This window comes from Dipodomys merriami, unplaced genomic scaffold, assembly GCF_024711535.1.
Source record: "Dipodomys merriami isolate MVZ:Mamm:240054 unplaced genomic scaffold, mDipMer1.0.p SCAF_201, whole genome shotgun sequence".
Classification (NCBI taxonomy): domain Eukaryota; kingdom Metazoa; phylum Chordata; class Mammalia; order Rodentia; family Heteromyidae; genus Dipodomys; species Dipodomys merriami.
The window spans coordinates 2,097,975-2,099,600 of record NW_027203394.1 but is presented as its reverse complement, the minus strand read 5'-3'; the positions used below and the strand labels follow the sequence as shown (position 1 = coordinate 2,099,600).

At 47.5% G+C, this 1,626-nt stretch overlaps 1 protein-coding gene across 1 annotated transcript; it reads left to right on the top strand.

Annotated features, from left to right (window-relative positions):
- The first annotated feature begins 399 nt into the window (after nt 1-399).
- On the top strand, nt 400-1,395 carry LOC138833182 (olfactory receptor 4K14-like). The gene has a single exon (XM_070031546.1). The coding sequence runs from the start codon at nt 400-402 to the stop codon at nt 1,393-1,395; it is 996 nt and encodes a 331-aa protein (XP_069887647.1).
- The last annotated feature ends 231 nt before the right edge of the window (nt 1,396-1,626 follow it).

Sequence of the window (1,626 nt, the reverse complement as noted above, 5' to 3'; positions counted from 1 at the left end):
GCGGGCACTGTGCTCAGCCTTCGACTGGACTGGGGGGCAGAGCAAGCAGGCAGAGTGAGCGGGCACTGTGCTCAGCCTTTGACTGGACTGGGGGGCAGAGCGGGCACCAGGGGAGGCCATGGTTGTCCTGGCCTCTGCCCCCTGATCACCCCTGGGACAGCACTGTCCTGGTAAGTCATTTGCATGACATTCCTTCTTATGCTTTGCTTCTTGAAAAATTAGTCGTGGTCGGTTAACATTTGCTTTGGGGCAGAATGCCCCTTATATTTGCCTAAAATTTCTCCTTGGATTTATGCTATTCAATTTCAGACATAGACGTTAGCTTTCAACTTCTCTTTATCATCCCACTAGTTGATAATCTATTCTTCTTTCTAGATTATTTCAGAGGACACTAATACAATGGATAGAGGAAATCAGTCGGTAGTGTCAGAGTTTGTGCTTCTCGGACTTGACAATTCACAGAACACCCAGATCTTACTCTTCATAATATTTTTGGTGCTTTATCTGGTCATCGGGTCAGGGAACACAGCCATCATGATCTTGATCATCACTGACCCTCACCTCCACTCCCCCATGTACTTCCTGCTGGCCAACCTGTCCTTTGTTGATCTGTGGCTCTCCTCCGTCAGCACCCCTAAGATGATCACAGACTTTCTGAGGGTGAACAAGACCATCTCCTTTGGAGGCTGCATGTCTCAGATCTTCTTTGCCCACTTTATTGCTGCTAGTGAGATGGTACTCCTTGTGGTAATGGCCTATGACCGCTATGTGGCCATCTGCAGACCGCTCCACTACTCCACCATTATGAGCCTGCAGAAGTGTGTGGAGCTGGTGTTGACCTCCTGGGCCATTGGATTCGTGCATGCCATGAGTCACCTGGTAGTGGTCATACAGCTGCCTTTCTGTGGCCCCCGGGATATAGACAGCTTCTTCTGCGACATACCGCTGGTCATCAAGCTAGCCTGCATAGATTCCTATAATCTGGACCTACTGATGAACGCCGACTGTGGAGTTGTGGGTGTAACCTGCTTCGTTCTGTTGCTGATCTCCTACACGTACATTCTACTCACTGTGCGACGGAGCTCCGCAAGCGGGGCCTCCAAGGCCCTGTCCACCTGCTCCGCCCACATCACGGTGGTGGTCCTCCTCTTCGGCCCCTGCATCTTCATCTACGTGTGGCCTCTCAGCATCACCTGGCTGGACAAGTTTCTTGCTGTGTTTTATTCTGTTATTACACCGCTGCTAAACCCAACCATTTATACACTGAGGAATAAAGAGATTAAAAGTGCCATGAAAAGGCTTACAAGATATTCTATAGGGTCCAAGGGTTCTATAGATGCCCAGAAGGCCTGTCTTAAGCACTTCAGACCAGCAACACAAAGACCTGCGAGATAGGGTGAAAAACAGGAAATTTAGTTCATACTGGAGTTCTTTCCTGTCTCCAGATATGAGTACAGATCAATGGAATTCAGGATAATTCGCATTTACTAACCGACCAGTAGAACACTGTGAATTACTTCACTAAAACCCAAATCTGAGTGGCCCCTTCTCATGGAGAAATTATCTGAACAGTTTTTACATGTATTTAACAGTATAAACAAGTATCTAAAATTTATTCAACAAACT